Source organism: Mytilus edulis, chromosome 2, assembly GCF_963676685.1.
Source record: "Mytilus edulis chromosome 2, xbMytEdul2.2, whole genome shotgun sequence".
NCBI lineage: Eukaryota > Metazoa > Mollusca > Bivalvia > Mytilida > Mytilidae > Mytilus > Mytilus edulis.
Window position 1 is genome coordinate 92,728,722 of NC_092345.1, and position 22,954 is coordinate 92,751,675.

Below are 22,954 nucleotides of genomic sequence, written 5' to 3' on the forward strand. Positions count from 1 at the left end.
AAGTTGCTTGAAATTTAAGTTTTTGTTCTCTAACTTTAGTTTGTCTTAACCAAATGCTATGAATCTTATACACAATGCTCATTACCACAAACACTGATCAAGTTTGAATTTTGGTGGCGATAGTTATACCATTTTAGAGTTATGCCCCTTTACATATGTAAACCAGGTGCTCCGCAGGGCGCAGCTTTATACGACCGCAGAGGTCGAACCCTGAACAGTTGGGGCAAGTATGGACAAAACATTCTAGCGTGATACAGCTCTGAATTTGGATTGTGATCAAATTTTTGACATTACATGGTTTTTTTTTACACAAAACAAATGTCAAGATTTTACAAATTTTACAATTAAAGATTTCTTCTTCAAACTTTTTAAATCTAAAATTAAATAGTTGGCACAGCATAGGTTTCTGACACAGAATGAATGTGGTCTAATGAACTTAAAAGTTTGTTTTTGCCTTTTAGCAATTCACTATGCTGTTGAATATTAATCCTCTCAAAAAAATGTTTGAAGAAATTTTCTTTTTATTTATGAAATCTGAAATGAGAAAAATTTAACCCCCCCCCCCCCTTTTTTCACATCCCCGTTTCCTTTTTTCCAAAACTGATATCAATTCAAATTTCTAATGGAGTTTGCAACAATAACTACTCTTTTAAATACATCATAAAATATTAAAATGTAAAATAAAGTGCTTGTTATCACTGAATGGTAAAGATTGGTTGGTAGTAAAAGTGAATATACATTGTTTATTGTATAAAACAATAAAAAAAAACTTCATCAGCAACATTTTATATTGGCAAATTTCCAATGAAGTTATTTACATAAAGTAATGGGCAAATAAAAATAGAAAATGACATCATAGTCATGTCTGGCAAATGTCCAACATACATTATCTAAAAACATTTTAGATAAGATAAGGAAATAAGATGTAAAAAAACTGCTTGTTATCACTGAATGGTAAAGATTATTTTAATTTATCAGTTGGTAGTAAAAAGTGAATATACATTGTATATTGTATATAACAAAGATTTAAGTTGATTCTGGACAAAGAAAGATAACTCCAATTAAAAAAAAATCTTGCTATTGCACAATATTTTGCAATTAGATATTTCTTGCTTACTATTCTGGACAAAGAAAGATAACTCTAATTAAAAAAAAATTTGCTATTTCACAATATTGTGCAATTAGATATTTCTTGCCATTGTGCAATACTGTGCAATTGAAAAAACTTGCTATTGCACAATACTTAATATAATAATTTTAGATCCTGATTTGGACCAACTTGAAAACTGGGCCCATAATAAAAAATCTAAGTACATTTTTGGATTCAGCATATCAAAGAACCCCAAGATTTCAATTTTTGTTAAAATCAGACTAAGTTTAATTTTGGACCCTTTGGACTTTAGTGTAGACCAATTTGAAAACAGTACCAAAAATGAAGAATCTACATACACAGTTAGATTTGGTATATCAAAGAACCCCATTTATTCAATTTTTGATGAAATCAAACAAAGTTTAATTTTGGACCCCGATTTGGACCAACTTGAAAACTGGGCCAATAATCAAGAATCTAAGTACATTTTTAGATTCAGCATATCAAAGAACCTAACTGATTGATTTTTTGTCAAAATCAAACTAAGTTTAATTTTGGACCCTTTGGACCTTAATGTAGACCAATTTGAAAACAGACCAAAAGTTAAGAATCTACATACACAGTCATGACAGTTAGATTCGGCATATCAAAGAACCCCAATTATTCAATTTTGATGAAATCAAACAAAGTTTAATTTTGGACCCTTTGGGCCCCTTATTCTGTTGGGACCAAAACTCCCAAAATCAAACCCAACCTTCCTTTTATGGTAATAAACCTTGTGTTTAAATTTCATAGATTTCTATTTACTTATACTAACGTTATGGTGCGAAAACCAAGAAAAATGCTTATTTGGGTCCCTTTTTGGCCCCTAATTCCTTAACTGTTGGGACCTAAACTCCCAAAATCAATACCAACCTTCCTATTGTAGTCATTAACATTGTGTTTAAATTTCATTGATTTCTATTTACTTAAACTAATGTTATTGTGCGAAAACCAAGAATAATGCTTATTTGGGCCCTTTTTTGGCCCCTAATTCCTAAACTGTTGAGACCAAAACTCCCAAAATCAATCCCAACCGTTCTTTTGTGGTCATAAACCTTGTGTCAAAATTTCATAGATTTCTATTAACTTAAACTAAAGTTATAGTGCGAAAACCAAGAAAATGCTTATTTGGGCCCTTTTTGGCCCCTAATTCCTAAAATGTTGGGACCAAAACTCCCAAAATCAATACCAACCTTCCTTTTGTGGTCATAAACCTTGTGTTAAAATTTCATAGATTTCCATTCACTTTTACTAAAGTTAGAGTGCGAAAACTAAAAGTATTCGGACGCCGGACGACGACGACGACGACGACGATGACGACGACGACGACGACGACGACGACGATGACGACGACGACGACGACGACGACGACGCCGACGCCAACGTGATAGCAATATACGACGAAAATTTTTTCAAAATTTGCGGTCGTATAAAAATTGCTGACTATTTTCGTTTCAGTTATCTAACTTAAGTTCACTCAACCAAATGTTATGAAATTTATACAGTGTTAATACTTTTAACAATAAAACAAAGATCAATCTTGAATTTTGGTGGAGTAATTTTTACTGCTCTAGGGTTGTGCCGCGTTACAAATGGAACCAGATGCTCCACTGGGCACATCTTTATACGACCACAGAGGTCGAAACCCTGAACAGTTGGGGCAAGTATAGACACAACATTCAAGCTTGATAGCTCTGAATTTGGATTGCGATCAAATTTTTGACATAATATATAGGTTTCTGACACAAAACAAATGTCAAGATCTAACAAATCTATTGCGCAATACTGTGTAATTAGAATGTATACACAATGCTTATTACCCCATAACTCAGATCAAGTACACATTTTGGTAGCGTCATGCACATTTACAGTTCTTGAGTTGTGACCCTTTATAACATTAATGCTAACGGGGGCATCATTTGTGTCCCTATTTTTGATAAAAGCCTTTAATATAAATTCACTTTCATTACATTTGTATTGATTTAAGTTACTGTAACTGTCTTATTTATAAAAAAGGATGTGGTATTTTTTGCAAAGAACCAATGCTATCCAAAAGAGTTCAAAGGAGGAAAATGTATTAATAACTATAGGCCACCATATGGTCGTCAATAATGAGAAATATCTGTACCATATACATGGAGAACGCTATAAAAGGCCCCGATAGGAAACATGTGGAGCAATTCAAACAAAAAAACTTACGTGTTAATTGACTAAAAACAAATATGAAGGATCTAAACCAAAATACTAATTCACAGGCCCTTGATGTTGACATGGCATGGGTACTTAAAAAGAAATCATCAGAGCTTTCTGTATATTTCAATATTTTAGATCTACATTTTAGGTTGCAATAGAAAATATCAAAACTTTTTATGACAAACATGAAAAAAGTGATTTTTGATAATTACTGACAAGACAATGGTTTAGTTTAAAACATCCAAGCTGTGATGAAATACATTTTTGAAATAATACATGTCTATAACCTTTTTGGAATAATACACAGCTACAGTTGCAAACTTTCCAGAGGTGCTATCCAGCACTTTGATTAATTTTATTTAATGTCCTATTGTGGATTCATTATTATTCGTTGGATACCAATTTTCGTGGTTTTCTATCAGGTTGTATGTAGATTTTGGCAAATCCACGAAATAACATCGCCACTCAAAGGCACACAAAAATTGGTACCCACGAAAAATAAATGAATCCACAGTAAAAACCTTTTGTAAATACCACAACATGAAGGGGGTGTAAAAATATGCAACTTTCGCTCAAACTGGTGATCTGAAATGCATGTCAGATTGATTTCAAATTTCTGAAAGCCTTGATTTATTGTTCCTAAGACAAATTGGACAAAATGTCACAGAAGGCAATTAATTATGTGCAAGAATATATATGAACAGTACATGTATTAGTATTGGTTAATAGGAAGTTGTTGAGCAATGAATTTTAAAATACATCACACATGAGGCTCTGAAGTATTCTGGAGACAAATGCGACAAAACAATCATGGAATTGACAGAAGAACATAGAAATATACTGATGGAAACACAGAAGAGGGAAGGAGGATAAATATTTGCCTATATGGATACTATTAACAGTGATTTGGGTCTTTCTTATTGTACAGTCAAAACTGATTTCATAATAAGTGAATCAATACCAAGAGTAAACAGCCAAATTAGTAATGATTGATGGGTTATTCAAGGAGAGATTTTAAAGTTTCCATTGAATCAACTCAAAGGAAATAATAAGTACAGTATAATTCAATGGAGATTCCTATTTGCAAGAATTTAAATTGCTAGGTAAACACTTAACTGATTCTGGGGAAAGAGTTTATTTCTTTCTCAATAATACAAACATATATATATATATATATATATATATATACAACTCGTCTAAACATCAACCCAACAATGTTAGATCTTTTAAATTTGCTTTCGCAAATTTTTGGTTCTTCCCTTCATTGATGGCGATCCGATGGATACATCTGTTGTAGGGTTGTCACTGACTCAGACGTACTTATATATATATATATATACACACAATGAACTGTCTTGCCTGTATTACTTATAACTGAATTTATGTTGCAAGTCTGAAATATGAAGATTTATCTACAGTTTCTTAGAAACTTAGCATTATCATTTGTCAGTGATCAATGTAAATGAGGTCACATTGAGTTGAACCTAACCAGACAGACATGTTTACCTTACAATCAGTCATATGCCAAATATAATTGATCTAATGCTTTTGGTACTTGATAAACTGACAAAACCATGTAAAATTAACATAGACCAATGAACCATGAAAATGAAGTCAAGGTCAGATGAATCTTTTAAGACATACATGTAAACCTTACAACCATTCCATATATAGTGGCTAATAGCTTGCTTATATAATTGGTAAAATATAGTATATTAAATATAAACCATATCACAAAACACTCAACATTGTCCAATGAACCATGAAAATAAGATCCCAAGTCAGATGAAACCCGACAGTAAAACATCTACAACTTACTATAATTTCTTACACCACATATAGTTGACTTATTGCTCGTATTATTTGAGTTATGAACTTGAAACCGAAATTTAACCCTGATCAGTTTTCCATAAAATGAAGTCGAGGTCCATTAGCCCTGAAAGACCTTGCAAGGAACCCATATACCCAAGAATAGGTATCTTCTCAATAAGTGAGTATTTTCAAGCAGTAACTGATCCATGATAAACTGTAGATAAAATAACATGTCTTGCATTTTGTACTTTTGATGGTAAAATGCAGATTGAAATAAAGAGGCAATATCTAAGCATATCATTCAAATTCAATGAAAAATGACTGGAGGTGCAGGGCCAAATAACCTCCATGGAGATGTGAATGCAAATGGTTTTATAACTGCATACCAAATAGCATTGACTTATCACAAGTGGTTCCCTTCTGACTAACTTTACAACAAAATTTAAGTTGAAAGCTATGTGTTTCACTGAGGTTGTGGGGCCATATAATCACCACAAAAATGAAACTTGCAAATGATAGTTGAACTGCATACCAAATTTTATTGACTAACTGGTAACATTATTGGTTCATCTCAAACTGAACTAGTCACAAACTGTTTACATGTAAAAAATGCAAGACATTCAAAGTCCATGAACTAGTACTGAGTGGGCAGCCAAACTATCACCATGGAAATGAGATATGCCAATGCTAATACATCCGCATACCAAATATCACTGACCTACCTCTAACAGTTCTTACATAATCACAGACTAATACAATTGTACATGTAAACTAAAGTTCTAAAGTCAATTGTCCATAACTGAGGGGGCAGGGCAAATAAATCTCCATGGAAATGAAATGTGCCAATGCTAATACAACTGCATACCAAATATTATTGACCTATCACTAGTGTTTCCCATAACCTGGACTTTATCACAAACTAATACATTGTTGATGATGCTGACAAAAACAGAATGTAAGGCTAGTTTTTTTCAACATCGTCATAGCAAGAAAAAAATGAGATCAAGGACAATAGACGCAATTCAACACAAGGTATCTGCACACAAGATTTGAAGCATCCAAATCTTTATAACTACCCAGTCATTTTCTGTATTTGCTTGTTCCAAGCCGGGCCCCTGTAATAATTTTATACACTTTATAATAATATCATCACGGTTATCTACAATTTTACTTTAGTGACAAACATAAATGATGTAAACAAACCTAGTGAAACTGAGTGTTCCTCTTATTTAATGCTTATTGTAATTTATTGTTACTGTATTGAGAATTTTAGTTTGAGAGTAAGAAATAGCTGTCTGAAATCAGCTGTACATTTGTTTTTCAAAATAATAAAATGATGCAGAAACTATTTTACAATCTTATTACAGATTATTAAATTGAAAACCACAAAAAGGGAACACTCCTGGAAATGTATAATGATAGACTTGACCAGCTGTCAGTAATACTGACTCAGTATTGGATTTCAGAAGATTTTAAAATCTTCTACCACTAAAAATGAAGGGGATTTAAAGGAGGATATAGCACAATTATAGGAACTAGATCAGAGAATATTTCACATCAAAATATAAAGTTAAAACTATATAAGATATTTGGCAACATGTTTCAAAAGATTGAGCCAGTGATTTGTTAATAGTCTTTTAATATATGTATACATCATTTTCTGCATAACACTGATTTTTTTCAAACATATCACATACATTAGTATCATAATTAATCAGCTGTAACAAATAAATTATAATTGTAACAATAATTGTTTGTTTTCTTTTAGAATTGTACTTAATTCATCAAAATCACAATGCTGACTATTAATAACAAAGGTATCCATTCTAGAACACCACTTGTGGTCTGTAGTGAGGTTGAAATTTGTTTGCCTTTTTACCAAGTCTTAATCTGTGCTTATTCTTAAGTCTCTGCATGTAACCAAGATCTTTAACTCTTTTCTGTGCCACCTCACCTAAAAATAAAGAGACGTCATATTATATATTATTCTATGTGACAAATTTAATTCTATAACACAAGTTTTTTAAATCATGGAATTTTATGTGTGAATTTTTGTATAGATGTAACATTCTAGCAATTTACCAATGAAACATTTATGACACAATTACAAAAAACTTTGGGCAATTTTTTTTTTTTAAATAGCAATTTAAATGAAACCTAATTATAAATGTTGGAGTACTATCAAAGAGGACCAACACCTTCTACATCATATGAAATACAAATGGGATACCTGCTTATAACAAAGATCACACAAAGTAAATTTAATGAGCAAGCTCACACACCCCACTTTCTGACAAAATAAACATGGTACTTTCTTTAAAGTAAAAATAAAGGCTCTGGCCTGGGGACATAACAATTCATATCGTCCCATGATTGCTTCCTCGTTTAATATTCTTCTGATTATAGTACTCCTCCAAAGTAATGAATAGAAATACAACATGAACAGACTGAATTGCTGATCCTTCAAAAGCACTTCAGTTGATGCCAGGTTTTAGGTGAGTTTTGATATTTAATGGTTGTTGTTAGTTTTTTACCTCAAACAGGCTGTTGGTTTTCTCTTTTGAATTGATTTACATTTGTTATTTCTGGGCTTTTTGTAGCTTGCTTTTTATCTGTTTAACTAGTCAAGTGAAGTCCTGTGTATAATGGACACATGACCTATTTAACCAATCAACACTTGTGTATATTAAATAATTACCTGTACAACCCGTCCACCCAAGTGCCTTGTACTGAGCCAACATTTTAGGTAAAACGCTCTTGTTCTGGCTTAAGTCTCTGTGTGGTAAATTCTGTTTGTAATATTTCATCAATGACCTATGCCCAATAGTTGCACCTGGAAAATCAATGAAATTAAAATTTATTGAACTCTTTGAAATATATAATTTTATTGAAATACAATTTCTTTGCATTATATTAATAAGTATTTGTTATGCAGAGACACACTGCAGTTCTACAGTTATACATCCAAGTACAATTGATTCTTTAAACTGTCACTCATTTGAATATATGTGCCACTTAATCAACAATGGCCATTCTCCAACATTAAAGACTAGAATATAAATCATGATTTTGAGGATCATAATTGTTGTTGATAGTTTCTCTCTACTATAGTTTAAGCCAAGAATATGCAAAAATGGATAAAAAAATATCATCATTCAAGGCATGTCTCCTATAAAATGTCCCCTATAAGGAGAGTCTTGACAATATAAACTCAGTAACTCATATATATACTGAGCCAAAAAAGTTTAGCAACAAAAATGTGAAATCTTATTTTATTACAAAATCATAACAACATATAATTTTAATAATAACAAAATGGAATTATTATATGTCAGAAGCAACATGAATGTTTATCAATCAGACTCATTAGGATTTTCTTTGTATGGAGCGCGAGAGGGTCAAAATGCGTAAATGAGTATAGTGTTTCTCAAAATCAATTTCTCAGCCATACCCTAAGTGCACCAATGAAGGATTAGCAGGCACACCAGCAGCTTCCCTTAGTCAATGCACTACTTTTTTAGCCGAAAAAAACTTGTCACATGTGACGTAGAGCGAAGGAAGCGCTCCTTCCTTGACAATAGTTTTTTTTTGTCTAGGAGATATCGACCGTTCCTGTGCAGTTGTAATTTGTCGATATCTGTTTGTTAGTCTCTAAACTGTTGCCTTGGGCACATTAAATCGAGCCATGATGTCAGCAACCCTCATTCCGGCTTCAACCATTTCAAGACCTTTCTGACTGCCATTTTCGGGGAGGCCTGGTTGACGCCCCATGCAATTTTTTCAAACGTGTTTGTGTTTTCCTTACCAATGGTGTGTTTCTGAACGTTAGTGAAAAAGAAATTTTTAATATCGTTTTAAAAGTACAGGTACAGAAGGTAAAACATCATTTACACATGCAAAGCCAAAATGGCGCGAAATCAATCAGCAGGAAAAAAGTACGACTGTTTTAAATTACAGGTAAAACTTAGGATTATATCAATGATGTTTAAATAATTTTTTCCAAAAACAACAAAAAAAATTTATAAAAAAAAAGTGTTGCTTAACTTTTTTGGCTCAGTATAAATCAAATCTTAATTATAATTTATGCTGTTAGATGTTTCTCTTTACCATTTTTTTTTTTATTCAACAACAAATTGCACTTTCTGCTGTCAACAATGTATTTCACTAGTCCAGCATTCCAGCAAAAAGTCGTTCTTCTATGGACATCAAACCAATACATGTACAGTTATTGTAGAAACACCAAAATGAAAATTTATAAAAGCAATGTGATATCAGTGTTGCTATATGGGTCAGAATGTTGGAAGATAAGCAAGAGAGATGGAGATAGACTTAACACCTTTAACACCAGGAACTTGCTACAAAAAGCCAACATGTGCAGCATAACCAACACCATTAAGAACAGGAGATGGAGTTTGATAGGTCACATTCTGAGGATGGACCCATGGAATGATTGTAGAATCGCTTTGACGTGGACACCACCAGGAAAGAGAAATGTAGAAAGACCAAAGGAGACATGGAGACGAATGGTAGATAAGGAAAGAACAGAATTTGGATAGAGAACATGGAGAGAAGTATAACAAACAGCAGCAGACAGACTCCGATGGAAGATTAGCGCCCTATGCAACACATGGCGCTAACAGTTGTGCTTGTGCATTCCAGTGAAGAGTCCCTGTTTGTTAATTCTGTTTACCTACTATAGTTGTTTTTTTCAAAGCATAACAATGGTAAAAATCCTCATTTAAGGCATTACACACCTGAAGGTAATACCAATTCATATCCATCATCAAGCAGAACTTGTGGGTCAACTTGTTCAGAATCCACTTCCATACTTTCCTCACCCCCTCCTGCAGCTTCATCAAAGTCTGGATAGCTGCTCCTGTAACAAAAAAATCAGATTACTTATAGAGAACAAGAACAGGTGATGAAATTATTAGCTGTCATGACCTATAAATGCAGAGCTTGAAAAGTCTGTTATCAACAGCACTGTTAAGAAATTGAGTGGACAGAGCAATAGACCCAAAAAAAAATTCAGAGGAGTTGCACTATTTCTGATATAAAATCATATACAGAAAAAAATATACCAAGAAATATTTCATTAAGAAGGCATATCTACAATTTTCTTTTTTAAATTGGCTAGAGGTATAGGCGAGGGCTGAGATCTCAAAAAAAATGTTTAACCCCGCCGCATTTTTGCGCCTGTCCCAAGTCAGGAGCCTCTGTCTGGCCTTTGTTAGTCTTGTATGATTTTTAATCCTAGTTTCTTGTGTATAATACAGAGTTTAGTTTAAAGTCCATTATCACTGAACTAGAATATATATTTGTTTAGGGGCTAGCTGAAGGACGCCTCCGGGTGCAGAAGTTTCTACACTGAATACCTGTGACCTTCCGTTGTTGTTTGTTCTATGGTTGGGTTGTTGTCTCTTTGACACATTCCCCATTTCCATTCTCAATTTTAATTGATGGTCTCCTGCCAGTTTTACAATCTCACCTGTAATCCTAGTAATCAGCATATTCAAACATTGTATCCCCATCATGTAGAAGTTTATAATCTTACCTGTAATCATAGTAATCAGCATATTCAAACATTGTATCCCCATCATGTAGAAGTTTACAATGTCCCTTGTCTAACATGTGTTTCTGTACAGCCTGTACTGAGTGGAAAGCCTTCCCTTTCTCATTACACCACAGGCAAACATGACCAACTCCTACTTTTTCACCTACAAAATTTAAATATATAAAAGTAAAAACATTGAACAATAATACATTATTTTCATCATTTTCTTTATCCTTCATTTAATAATGTTTTTTTTTTCAATTTTTGTCTCAGAGATCTTAGGTAGCAATATACAGTTTTATTTCCCATTTTGATCTGCTGATTTTTTTCAATTATGAAAGTTATTGTGCCATCAACTTAATTTTTTAGACAGCCTACAAATAATAAAGCCTTCAAAGTGGTTTATATGAACATCAAGATTATCTTTTGCATGTGTTTTTGGCCATTTTCTAATTGACATTCAGTTGTTTCACATCAGTACTGGCCATAAGTACAGAAACTATTATAGTGTTTACAAACAATTTGTTTACACACTAATGCATATATGATTTTCCTTTGAACTCTTGATAAATGGTTTCAGGAAAGGTGTCACTCAAATGGATAGAAAATCAACTTCAGACTATTTAAAATGACATTTTCGCCCCCCTTTTCAAAATATTGTGAATCATATTAATGTTACCTAGGTACACAACAAGTCCTTCCAAATCAGCAATAAATCCTGCATCCGGTAAGAAGAAGCTATGTTTCTTAGTCATGTGATTGACATTTGACTCTAGAGATGAACTGATATGTGAACAGAATAAACATTCCTCGATACCTAGGGCATTTTCTTCCCAATCCTCCACGGATTCTCCATCAGAATCATCTATAAAAAGTAAAATAAATAGAGATCACACAATTATTAACCTAATAAATTTCAAATATCTTTCACAGTATTTTTTTGGTAATCTGTTGACTTTTATATATTATAGAAAATAAGATACAGACATAAAAATACTTTAAGGATTAAATGGGAATCTCTTATTATCATGCACGTTTTACAATAGTAAATCCTTAATATTCAAACATGTCATTAAGACATCTCTCCTTTAAAAACTGAAAAGATTGAAACTTTTCAATTGAGAAGTATTGCATTTTAACCATAATCCTAAATTTTCTTTGGTGAACTTTCCATTTTAAAGAACTTCTATTTTTGCAGATGCAATTTTATGCTGAACCAGTGATTTTTAATAGTAGATGTAAATACCCTTTACTGTATTACACAATAATGGTAAAATTGAATATGGGTATATGGGTTTATCAAAGGTAAATGTATGAAGTTACCGTCATCAGATATTTCCATCTGTGTTTTGTTACTTCCAGGTTTAGTTTGATCTCCCTTGCCACTGGCAGTAGCTGATATTTTGGTTTTCAGTGCCATGTTTACACAATCTTTCATCAATCTTTTTTCATTTTCTGGCAAATCAGAATTATCTGTTCCTTCTGCATTTTCTGTGATTTTTTCTTTATTTTTTTCTATTTCTTCTCTCAGCTTTGAGGTGTGTTTTGTAACAACATCTTTATGCTTTTTAGATTTTAAATGATTTTCATACTGGTTCTTTGAGTTGAAATGTTTATTACATATCTCACATGTAGCAGTGGTGGCCTCCTCATCTTCAATAGCCTGTTAACAAACCAAATCAAACTTAATGAAACATTGCTGATACAATTTTAACTTGTTTCTTTTGAATACTGTTGATTTTACTTCTATATAATTGTGTGTGTATGGAAGCACCAAAGTCCCTAGTTCAAAAGTTTAAAGTGAAATCAGATAATAATTCCTCTCCTTGAGAGATGTAACTAACACAAGGTGATCTGATAGTTCCTGAGTAAAAAGCTGAGGTTTATAGAAATCTTATTTTTGGATCATTGTTAAGAAATGGACTACCATATAAAATGCCTAAACCACAAAACACTTGTACTTTTAAACAAAGTACAATGTATTATTTTGATTTGCATATTTTTTATTTGATTTTTTTAAAAATTTTACTCCATGTACCTCTTGACCAGTTTTATCTCTTGATCAGGTTTAAATAAAAGTTCATTGTAATTTGAACTACTTGTCTGCTACCATGTGTAATTTTTTCAAGATTTTTATGTGAGGGCCGCAAGAAAGATTAGTTTATTGTAACTAATGTTACAGCTGTGTTTACCCTCTTTAAATAAAGAATTTATTATTATTATTATTATGCTTTTACTAAATTCAATCCTTGAATAGATATTCTGATATGTTTTTTTCATAAGATTTAAAATAAAAAAACATACTTCCAGCTTATTCATGTTATTTTTTAAGTTCCTAATGTTAAAATTATTTCAGACATACATTTCATTACTTTACCTTTTCTCTCTGTGCAAGTACTTTCTGTTGGAAAGTATCTGCAGTGACTGGTGGGAGCTCAGCTACTTTTCTTTTTAAGTTATATCTGTGCCAGTCAGTTTTATAATGTCCTCTCTGAAGATCCAATGTGGAAAATCCTACTCTGCATGTTATACATGTATACAGGCCCGACATGACATCAACAGTTGTCCTAAAATAGAATAGTCCTGTAAATCAGTCAAATGAAACATGACAAAATACTGCACTTCTGTAATGCAGGGTTAATATTTATAAAATAATTGGGAAATGTGTACGTGAGACACAGATGATGCCCCTCCTTGCATACATGTACATGTATATGATTATAGAGGAACATAACTTTATGATAAATTAAGAACGATAAAAGTGACACTATCCAAATTTGTACTTAGTCTGTGTTTTGTGGTAATAATCATTTGCATATCGTGGTAATAAATATTGCATAAAAGTTTCAGAATTAATGTTCGACATATTGACAATGGACGGACGGATAGAAGGTCGGACAAACGACAACGGTAGGTATCGTTGTTCTGGCCCTAAGTCGATCCAGCCCAAAGTCGATCCGGCCCCATAACTAATTAGTAAAATTAGATAATTAAATTATCACCTTGATAAAGATGTTAACAAAAAAATACAATATATATAACTTATAGAAAGAAAATGCTAGTTACTGCTGATTAATCATTGATGTCTGTTGATTGTACTAAATTCTGGTATATACGTTTTTAATATGGGGACGATGTCTCCAATAACAGTAGAAAAATCAAAAAAAAAAAATCGGGAAAATTTTCCTGAAATTTTCATTGTACTAATGAACTCAAAATCGTTCAATTTTTTTATGTCATGGTTTGAATTCCCGCATCTGCGCAGAAATCTATAATGTACTTCCTTTTTCCGGTTTTGTGTGTATGAAACTTTGAGTAAAATATATATTTATCCATCTAGTATAAAATAGGAAGGAACGCAATACCAATTTCATTTTTAATAATTCCTTGAAATGAAAAAACGTTACCTGATGATAGCGTTTCTTTGTTTACATTGCATATATGACGTCACAACTAAAATCCCTAACAATAGAACCAAAATCTGAAACATTACGGTATTTCTGTTTCTTTTTTTTTAACAAATAAGTTACAAAAAAAAATCATACAGACTTCGTCCCCATTTACAGGTAATGCCTGCCTCATATTATAATTATACCCAATAATCTTGAAAACTTGTAATGAAAACATGATTAACCTAGTTGTTTTATACTCATCTAAAGAAAATATTTGTCCAATTCAATTTTTTTTACCGTACACCTTTTACATTATATGGAGACGAAGTCCCCAATTATGGTAGAAAAATCAATAAAAAAAAAAAAGAAATCGGGAAAATTTCCCAAATTTTTCACTCTACTAATGAACTCAAAATTGTTAATTTTTTTTTCAGATCTAGTTCCTGTTCCGGTTTTCCCCACATTTGCGCAGAAATCTACTTTCTTTTCTTTTCAGGATCGACCTGGGGCTTGATCGACGTTGGGCCAGATCGATTCGGGGTTGGATTGACATGAAAGCCAACGGTATACCATAAAACGTCCCATAAACAGGTTTATAAAAAGTGTGGCCAAATCAACTTTAGCCACACTGGTAGTGTGGCCAAAAAGACTAAAAACGAATATATATATCTATATACGTTGATAGTGGGTATTCCCATGAATAGAAACGTGCCTGTGGCAAAATAAGCCAAAATATAAACAAATCAGAAAAATATGCAGAATACAGCAATGAAAACGTTATATACCTTCTACTCCTTCAAATAATATATCCGAGTTTTCTTCGAGACCTTTATGAAAGCTAAATGTTAAGAAATTACCTGAACAATATTTATGTCAAAAGATAACTTACAACGTGTTTTGCAATCCTAAAATCTGTACATACTACTTCCGGTTTGAATATCCGAAAACAAATATTTGGCAGTAGGAGAAAGAGAAATTATTTAAAGTTTCACAATCAATATATTTAAATTTTATTAAATGATAATGTACAAATTCAATTGATCTACAATAAAATCTACACATAATCGACTGTCAATCATGTTATAAAAAAAAATCTGGTTAAATCAAAAGCGTGTCCGAATCCGGAGATGTAACCGTATTTCCCTTTCGCCAGCCTTTTCCGCTTCCTCTATCCAACTTTCAGCCTTCGAAATGGTACATGCCAATTAAAATCCATCTTAATCTATGCCATCTTGTTACTTTTGAATAAATTTAATACATTACACTGTTAGAGGAATATCCCGAATGTCTATCAATCATTTAAAAGCTTATGAACGGCTGCAATAATATAAAATTTACCAACGGGTTAAATGTCTTGTCTAAATTTCTTCACTAATATTCAGAAGTTTACCATGTTTTCCTTCCCTTTCCAATTGCAACCCACATTGTCAGTTCTGTATTTATTTTACATTGTTTTTTAGTTGTATAAATTTCTTAAAATACTGTAAATAGTTGATAGGCCGGGTCGCTCGGACGAATATAGTTTCTACTGGTCCAAAAATGAACCATGGCCATATAGGGTCACAAAGCTCCTTAAATCTTCGATATTTACAGTCTTTAACTACTTTGACATGTATCTGTATAAAACTGTCTTATTATGAGAAAATAAAGGTTGGCAGGTAGGTGAAACTTACATAAATGAAGAGATAAATGAAAAAATGAACAGATTGGTGCCCGATTTATATAATTCCAAGGCAGTCAGTCGACACGAGAAGCGACGAAGCAGCGCATCTATTTTGGGTGGGCAAATATCCACTTTTTGATATGGGACGAGTTCTGACGTCCCACGGCCCCAGCTTGTCTGGCAAAACAGCCGTTGGACGTCAGAGTAATCTCGGACTAGTGTAAGAGTAAAGAATGAAAAAGCAGAGAACTCAGAATACTTAACAGGATAAACCTAATTATACAGGCTTGACAAGTGCATCACTTTTGCATGTCATCCTCAATAAAACAAAATACATTTTATATTTGTGTCTTATTGTTGATGTTATTTTTTCAGGCAAAGAGAACAAGAAAGGTTGGCATTACTGGAAAGTATGGTACCAGATATGGTGCTTCACTGAGGAAGACCATCAAAAAGATGGAAATTGAACAGCATGCCAAGTACACATGTCAGTTTTGTGGAAAGGTAAAGCAATAAAAATATGAGTTTGTTTTAATATAAATTATTGGGTCAGTAGCTTATTTTCTTGGTCTCATTTAAAAAATGAGCTGTTATAACCACTATATTATACATATTGTAGAAGCACAAGAAAGGACAATATAATTCCATTTAACAGAATAATTCAAGTTAAAAAAAAAATCTGGTACTCCAACCTCCTCTACCAAAAAAGGTGACTGCCTTAAAATAGCACAAGTGTTGAAAGTGGTGTTGTACACCAATCGTTCAAAATGACTGTGAATCGGTCTGAACCAAAAACTTACTAGTCTGAACAAAATTTTTCTAGTCTGGGGCATCAGACTAGTGGCTAACCATGCAGACTGGTGAAGGATGTTGATTTTGTGACGTAACTTCTGTTTTCTACAAAACGTTATATTTTAAATTTTGTATTCTATAATTTACAGGACGCTATGAAAAGAAGAGCTGTAGGAATCTGGCACTGCACCAAGTGTATGAAGACTGTTGCAGGAGGTGCATGGATATACAGGTACATGTTCATGTGTTTTTTGTTAGTTTACATAAAACTACTTTCCCAATCTCTATACACTAATAAAATTAAAATTGAGAATGGAAATGGGGAATTGTGTCCAAGAAACAAACAACAACCTGACCAAAGAGCAGACAATGGTCGAAGGCATTCAATGGGTTTTCAATGCAGCACTGTTCATAAAAGTCCTCATATCGACAATGCATAGTAGTGTTTCTAGCCTTGCCTCAACCAACCAAGTCCCAAAAGTAAGCCTTGGGTGGTGATGGAGTAGACAAGTATTATTGCTTTTGCTGAGTTTATATGCTAGTATTCATGGTTGTTTGACTCTGAAAACTTGTATTGTTTAAATGTTAATAGATATTAGAAGATTTGGTATAATGAGACAACTCACCATCCAAGTCACAATTTGTTCAAGTAAACCATTATAGGTCAAAGTACAGCCTTCAATACAGAGCCTTGGCTCACACCGAACAGCAAGCCTTTAAGGGCCTAAAAAATGACAAATGTACATGTACATGTTTAACCATTCAAACAGGAAAACCAACGTTCTAATCAATATGAAAATAAAGGAGAAACAATTATTACTACAGGTTCCCGACTTAGGACAAGAGCAAACAAAAGCAGGGGGTTTAAACATTTTGATAGGTGCCAACCTTCACCCTAACCTTAAACCAAAGTGGAACATCATCACAACATAGAAAGACACACTATAAAATATCAATTGCAATAGCTCAACTCAATCAAAAGATGTATTAACAAAAACAACTGAACATTCTTTGATTTTATTTATAACACAATTTATATAAAGTCACTAAAAAGGGAACTACTTATTGCTAACCCAATTGTACCTTTCCATAGATTCATCTGATAGTTACCTGTCTATTTCAACTATATATATATACAACAGGTATTGTTCTCTGTGTAGTTTATTCACTCAGACCTTTAAATTTCTTGTAAATGTTGTAAGAGAAATCTATCACTCATTGATTAATCTACCTGAGTAAAAAGTTTATCTGCTAAATATATAGAAATAACAGGTCTACCATTAAGAATGCATGTGATTTTGTGCTTATTCAATTCTAATAATATTTTGTTTTCAATCTGTTCAAAATAAACACTAATTTAATCATAAAATGTAAATTTTTAAAAACATAAGTATTGTTCCAATCAAAATTTTCATTTTTTTTGTTTTTGTTAACCCTTTCGCCGATGAGTCCCGGTTTACCGGGATTCACGCTTCAGACTGCTGACGACGAGTCCCGTTTTACCGGGATCGGAATACATCTTTTATATTTCCCGCTCAAACAGTGCAAACATGAGTTATCTTTCTTTGATGAATAACCCGGATGAAAGTGTAAATATGGGGCTTCAGTTTGTTGAAAACCGTGTCAAAATCAAAGGAAATTTACGGAATTTACGAGAATTTGAAATGAGGAAACAATTTTTTGGAAAGAATATGGAAGAATTGAAGCCAAACTAGTATACTTTTTTGACATAAAATGTCGTTTTATGTTCAAAACACTTGGAATGGACATCGTTCAGTGTGAGGAATTTGTACAGCCTCATAATTTTTTTCAAAGTTTTGCCGTTTTGGGTTAAAAAAATTACGATTTGGGGTCAATAAGCAGAATTTTGAGAATTTCACTGAAATAATGCCGAAAAGTTATAGCATACTTTTAAGAAGGCCTTAACATAAATATCATCATTTTTAGGGTTTTTATGTCAAATGTTTTTTGAAAAGTAAGAATAATGTTGAAAATTGTGTCAGAAATCAACTTTTATTTATGTTTGCATAAGTGTTTACATTCAACAGATTGAATATACAAACTCACATGCAATTTTTATACGCCCGTCAAAATTTTGACGGGACGTATTATGGTATACAAATGTCTGGTGTCCGTCTGTCCGGCGTAAACATGTCGCACCGTAACTTGAAAACAACTTATCCAAATTTCATGAAACTTAATATAGTTGTTTCTTATGATGGTCAAATGATCTGTATACTTTTTGGTGAAAATAAGATTTAAACTTTTTGAGTTACGGCACTTTATAACTAAAACAGGGGTGTGTTTTTTTCACATGCTGCACTGTATCTCAAAAACGATTCTTGATTATGACTTAAAACTTTAAACACTTTTTAGTTATATTAATCTCAATATCTGTATACTTTTTGGTGATGATTCAAAATTATATTTTTGAGTTATTGAGTATTTTGTAAAAAAGGGGGAGGGTTTTTTTACATGTCGCGCCAAATCTCAAAAACTATTTATGATTATTGCTTAAAACTTTACACATGTCTTTGTTATATTAATCTCAATATCTGTATACTTTTTGGTGATTATTCAAAATTTTATTTTTGAGTTATTGAGTATTTTGTAAAACAGGGGAGGGTTTTTTACATGTAGCGCAGTATCTCAAAAATAAGTTATGATTATTGCTTAAAACTTTACACACTTCTTTGATATATTAATCTAAAGATCTGTATACTTTTTGGTTTTGATTCAAAATTTTATTTTGGTAATATTTAGTTTTTGTAAAAAAAAACCACGGTGGGGGGTTTCACATGTCCCGCCGTGTCTCTAAAACAATATATGGTTATTGCTTAAAACTTTCTCATAAACTATTAATGATTATTGCATAAGACTTCCACATAAGACGTCGGGCGTATCATGCGCTCATGGCGCAGCTGTTTATTTATAATGGTAAACCTGTTATTTCTATCTATTTAGCAGATAAACTTTTTACTCAGATAGATTAATCAATGAGTGATAGATTTCTCTTAGAATTTTTTTTTTTTGTCTTAGTGAATAAATTACACAAAGAACAATACCTGTTGTATTTGTTAGATTTGACAATAGAACATCCAAAAGTTTAAATGGACAGGTGAATCTATGGAAAGGTATAATTGGGTTCGCAATGATATATATGCGACATGTAAGTCAACAGTATTATTAGAGTTATAGCCCTTAAATGGTGAACTGACATAATCAAATACAACAAATGATCATCAAGACAAGAATAGAATTGATTTACATTGCTGAAACTGTGAATTGACTGTTTATTTGAGTTGTTTCTGAGTGATGAACTATATGAAATATTTTCAAAGTTTTTGTCAAAACAATAATGGATAGAGGAATTGTAGAGATCAACGTTAATAAACAAGAAAATTGAGGATCACAATTGATTTCAATGATATGAAATATTTTCGGTGCAATTTGATTTGGGGAGGGAGTCTCAAAGATATTTTTATGCCCTAGCCATAGGGAAGGGCCATTAAGTTTTACTCATGTCTGTTCGTATGTCCCATAATTGGTTTCCATTCTCTAACTTTAGTTTGCCTTAACCAAATGGTATGAAACTTATACACAATGCTTATTACCGAAAAAAAACCAGATGAATTTTAGTGGTGTCACTTTTACACGCTTATAGAGTTGCGCCCCTTTACAAATGGAAATTTTGCTGAATTTTGTTTCCAATCTCTGACTTAAGTATGCCTCAACCAAATGTAATGATCCCTATACATAATGCTTAAAACCACCAAACAGATCAAGTCCGAATATTGGTGGCATTACTTTTACTGTTTTAGAGTAAAGCTCCTTTACAAATTGAAAAATTGTTGATTTTTTCCCCCCTTCTGTACCTTAAGTTTGCCACAACTCAATGCTTATTACCACAAAACTCAGATCAAGTACAAATTTGGGTAGCGTCATTTTTACAGTTCTTAGTTTTAAATATCTTTTAATATCCAAGTAACATATTAATAGAATACTGGCACTGAAGAAAGAGAAAAAATTATGGCTTTTAATTTCATTTGTGTGAAGAATCTTTTTTGTCTGCTATCGAATGGGGCTTTAGGTTTGCACTCTGTCTGTCTGTCCATCAATCAGTCTGGCAAATCAGTTTTCCAAACTTTTTTTATTTCATGCTTGTTATTTTTGAAAATAAATTGTAGACAAACAAGTGAAAGAGATTACTAATTGGCATATTTTCTACATGGAGTATGGTGTATATTTTATTAATGTGATACATGTAGTTGTTTTGATATCTTGTTTAAATACTAATAATTTTATTTCAACACCAAATTTCTAATCTTTTGTAGTACAAATGCTGCAGCCACAGTCAGAAGTGCAGTTCGACGTCTTAGAGAAATGAAGGAACTTTGAAGTGTCAAAAATAAAATATAAAAAAACTATTTGTTATGAATATTTCAATAACCCATAGTCCCTAGCTATTCTATTGTGTGAGTCATATTATAATCCAGCTGATGAAAACACTCAGGTTGTCTTGGATAAATCCTGAATTTATCAGATTATTCATATTTCTTTTAATAAAATTGAGAAAGGAAATGGTGAATATGTCAAAGCGACAACCACCCGACCATAGAGCAAACAACAGCCGAAGGCAACCAATGGGTCTTCAATGTAGCGAGGATTCCCGCACCCGTAGGTGTCCTTCAGCTGGCCCCTAAAATATGCATAATAGTACAGTGATAATGGACGTCATACTAAACTCCGAATTATACACAAGAAACTAAAATTTAAAATCATACAAGACTAACAAAGGCCAGAGGCTCCTGACTTGGGACAGGCGCAAAATTGCGGCGGGGTTAAACATGTTTATGAGATCTCAACCCTCCCCCTATACCTCTAGCCAATGTAGAAAAGTAAAAGAATAACAATACACACATTAAAATTCAGTTCAAGAGAAGTCCGAGTCTGATGTCAAAAGATGTAACAAAAGAAAATAAATAAAATGACAATAATACATAAATAACAACAGACTACTAGCAGTTAACTGACAAGCCAGCTCCAGACCTCAATTAAACTGATTGAAAGATTATGTCTTCATCATATGAATATCAGGTACAATCCCTCCCGTTAGGGGTTTAGTATCATACTATCATAAAATATATGAGAAGAACATAACCCGTGTCATGCCAACAACTGTTTTTTTTAGAAATAAATGTGTTTAGTTCCGATGCAAAGACCCTATCAGTGAATCAATGTTAAAGCCAAAATATGCAATCTTTAATGACCTGACAACAGTATCGTAACTATATCCCCTTTTAATAAGTCTATTTAAAGGTTTTGTTAGTTTCTGAGGAGAATACTGACATTTTTGTGCTTTATAAAGAATATTTCCATAAAATTTTGGATGTGAAATACCTGAACGTATAAGATGTCTGCATGTTGAGTTATATTTACGAATTATTTCCTTATACCGGTGATAAAATTTAGTAAATGTTTTGACCAGTTTGTGATATCGAAAACCCTGGTGTAATAATTTTTCAGTAATACATAAATTTCTCTCGCTAAAATCTAATACATTGTTACATACACGAGCGAATCGTAAAACTAGATCCAAAAATTTATTTCTCATCAGGAAAAAAATTAACTTGGTATATAAGTTCTATTATAGACCATGTCGGACATAATTATGTGCATTACATGTAACAAAGTTAAGTATTCATATTTGTATCTGATTCATTGGGAAAGTATTAAAAAAAAATCCATTGCTAGGGGTAGGAGTTCCAGGTTTAATTGTCATTTGCTCTACTTGGGGAGATGTACACTGTATCAATTTTATTCTAATTTTTGTGCATGATCAGTCCTATAAAATTATGTAAATTCAGCCACCAAAGAATTTTTGTTAACAACTTTCGTCTCGAAAGTGAGACCGCGATCCTACATTGTCATGGTCCACAATTATTCACTCAGTGGTTTAATAACTTTCTTAATCTATCCTGGATTTCTACTAAACTTGGACAGATTCTTGTTTGTGATTATAAGACAGTATCCAGATGTATATTCGTTAAAAAACACCACCCTGTTTTCCGTATTTTACTTATGATGGACTTGTCTTTTTCTGCCAATTAATGATACATTCACTCTGTGGTTAAAATATTAACAACTTGAAGGTCTACTATACTTAGTTTATGGAATGAGGATAATAGTAGGGTGCCCAGTATCGAAAAAGACGTCTAGTTAACGAGTTTAAGTTAACGGATAACATACGGCTATATTTATATGCAAACGATTGGAAAATCATTATATTTTTTAATCATGAATGTCGTCGTATGCTCCCGTGGTCACGTTTTTCAAAATTTTGTGGTTTCTTAGGGTACCCACAGAAAACTCATCATACAGACCATCTTCAACACGAAAACAAAATTTATTGCTTT

General features: G+C 32.5%; 2 protein-coding genes across 6 annotated transcripts; one reads left to right on the forward strand and one right to left on the reverse strand.

The window, feature by feature from the left end:
* Positions 1 to 6,759: 6,759 nt before the first annotated feature.
* LOC139513425 (cytoplasmic 60S subunit biogenesis factor ZNF622-like) lies at positions 6,760 to 15,523 on the reverse strand. Of its 5 annotated transcripts, none has more exons than XM_071301893.1 (8): positions 15,474 to 15,523; positions 13,069 to 13,258; positions 12,015 to 12,354; positions 11,371 to 11,556; positions 10,692 to 10,854; positions 9,892 to 10,013; positions 7,836 to 7,970; positions 6,760 to 7,091 (listed from the first exon to the last, which is right to left on the reverse strand). In XM_071301893.1, the coding sequence occupies exons 1-8, from the start codon at positions 15,506 to 15,508 to the stop codon at positions 6,964 to 6,966; spliced, it is 1,299 nt and encodes a 432-aa protein (XP_071157994.1). In that variant the 5' UTR covers positions 15,509 to 15,523; the 3' UTR covers positions 6,760 to 6,963. The 5 variants fall into 5 exon arrangements, with proteins under 5 accessions (XP_071157994.1, XP_071157996.1, XP_071157997.1 ...); XM_071301895.1 differs by lacking the exon at positions 15,474 to 15,523 and adding an exon at positions 14,973 to 15,102; XM_071301896.1 differs by lacking the exon at positions 15,474 to 15,523 and adding an exon at positions 14,941 to 15,043.
* On the forward strand, positions 15,175 to 20,965 carry LOC139513426 (large ribosomal subunit protein eL43). The gene is made up of 4 exons (XM_071301898.1): positions 15,175 to 15,277; positions 16,122 to 16,250; positions 16,688 to 16,770; positions 20,873 to 20,965. Exons 1-4 carry the CDS (start codon positions 15,275 to 15,277, stop codon positions 20,934 to 20,936), a joined length of 279 nt encoding a protein of 92 aa, XP_071157999.1. The 5' UTR covers positions 15,175 to 15,274; the 3' UTR covers positions 20,937 to 20,965.
* The last annotated feature ends 1,989 nt before the right edge of the window (positions 20,966 to 22,954 follow it).